Source organism: Ipomoea nil, unplaced genomic scaffold, assembly GCF_001879475.1.
Source record: "Ipomoea nil cultivar Tokyo-kokei standard unplaced genomic scaffold, Asagao_1.1 scaffold3087, whole genome shotgun sequence".
NCBI classification, from domain to species: domain Eukaryota; kingdom Viridiplantae; phylum Streptophyta; class Magnoliopsida; order Solanales; family Convolvulaceae; genus Ipomoea; species Ipomoea nil.
In genome coordinates this window covers 2,192,231-2,193,788 of record NW_017619515.1, presented here as the reverse complement: position 1 = coordinate 2,193,788, position 1,558 = coordinate 2,192,231, and the positions used below count along the sequence as shown (strand labels likewise).

General features: G+C 31.2%; 1 protein-coding gene across 1 annotated transcript; it reads left to right on the top strand.

The window, feature by feature from the left end:
* On the top strand, positions 1 to 1,150 carry LOC109166132. Its single transcript, XM_019315018.1, has 3 exons — positions 1 to 487; positions 584 to 702; positions 842 to 1,150. The coding sequence occupies exons 1-3, from the start codon at positions 154 to 156 to the stop codon at positions 1,148 to 1,150; spliced, it is 762 nt and encodes a 253-aa protein (XP_019170563.1). The 5' UTR covers positions 1 to 153.
* The last annotated feature ends 408 nt before the right edge of the window (positions 1,151 to 1,558 follow it).

Below are 1,558 nucleotides of genomic sequence, written 5' to 3'. Positions count from 1 at the left end.
CCGCAACAAGTTTGAGATTTTGGCAAGGTGTAACGGCATGTTTGAAGGTTTTTGCACCATTGGTGAGAGTACTTCGACTTGTTGATTGTGATAGCAAGCCATCAATGAGGTTTGTATATGGTGAGCTTATGAGAGAAAAAGAGGAAATCAAACATGCTTTGTCCGATGTCCCAAGGAACTATAAATCGATTATTGACATTATTGAAGAAAAGAAGAAAAAAAATGAAAGATAGGCTTGACTCTCCTCTTCATTTGATGGCATATTTGTTGAATCCTTATTACCATTATAAGGATCCACAACTTCATTTGGACGAAGTTGTAGGTGTTGGAGTTGTTGATTTTTGTGATATTCTATTTGTCAATGATTTTGACATGCAAAATAAGATTTTAAGTGAAGAATTGCCAAAATATAAGAAGAAGGAGGGGATGTTTGGAAGAAGCATCGCAATCAAAGCATGTGAGGTGAATGATGACAACTTTAATCCCGGTAAGTCATTCTTTATTCTTTAATACTTTATTGCTTAATTATATTTATTTATTTATATTTAAGTATTTATTAATTATTATGAACTTTTTTTTGTAGCAAATTGGTGGTCAACTTTTGGTACCTCAGCCCCTTTATTGAGAAGAATAGCCATAAAGATTCTTTCTTTAACATCTAGTTCTTCGGGGTGTGAAAGAAATTGGAGCACATTTGAAGGGGTTAGTAACTTAATATTATATTTTAATATTTTATTTAGTTTGTTATCAACTTGATGTTAATATAAATATGAATTATGATAGTTAATACTTTATCAATCATTATTTAAACTTTTGAATATTTTTATTACTTGAATTGTAGATACATACAAAGAAGAGAAATATGCTTGAATCAAATCATCTCAACAATTTAGCTTTTGTCCAATTTAATGCTACTTCGATGAACAAGAACAAGCAAGATAAAAATATTGAAAAGTTGGTTGGTAGTGATGCAAGTTTAATACAAGATTGGATTGTGGAAAATCTTGAGACTGAGCCGGGATTGGATTGCAACAATAATGCTATGGAAGTGGATGAAGCATTACAACCCCGTAGAAGTGCTAGATTGAGGGATCTTGATGAAGATAACTTTGAATCGGAAGGTGAAAGTGAAGAGGAAATAATGAAGTAGTGGAGTTTGAAGATGATGGGCAACGTGTTGTTGAGCAATATGGACAAGATGAAGAAATTGGCAATATAATGATCCTATTCAATCATGATTCATGAATCACTTTGGATTTCAAAACTTTAAAATTTGGACTTGAATGTTGAATTTTTGTTGAATGTTAATTATGTTGTAAGTTTGTAACTTGTAAGTTTAAACTTTAAACAATGATACTTGGATGTTGTTTCACTTGTTTCATTAGTTGGATGATTAAATGTGGTATTGTTGTTTGAGTAATTGAGTGTTTGACTTGTTTAGTTGTTTGAAGGGATGTATAATAGATTGATAGTTTTATTATTTGGACGTGCTATTTGATTGAATGTTTAAAACAGCTTCATTAAATTTGTCAAACTGCAAGTCTGCTACTGTTCTTTA

What these genes read in the sequence shown, in the direction of transcription:
- LOC109166132 (XM_019315018.1), top strand. Translation starts at nt 154, where the DNA reads ATGCTTTGTCCGATGTCCCAAGGAACTATAAATCGATTATTGACATTA. An exon ending in TGATGACAACTTTAATCCCG is followed by an intron (nt 488 to 583) that starts GTAAGTCATTCT and finishes TTTTTTTTGTAG; the next exon opens with CAAATTGGTGGTCAACTTTT. An exon ending in ATTGGAGCACATTTGAAGGG is followed by an intron (nt 703 to 841) that starts GTTAGTAACTTA and finishes CTTGAATTGTAG; the next exon opens with ATACATACAAAGAAGAGAAA.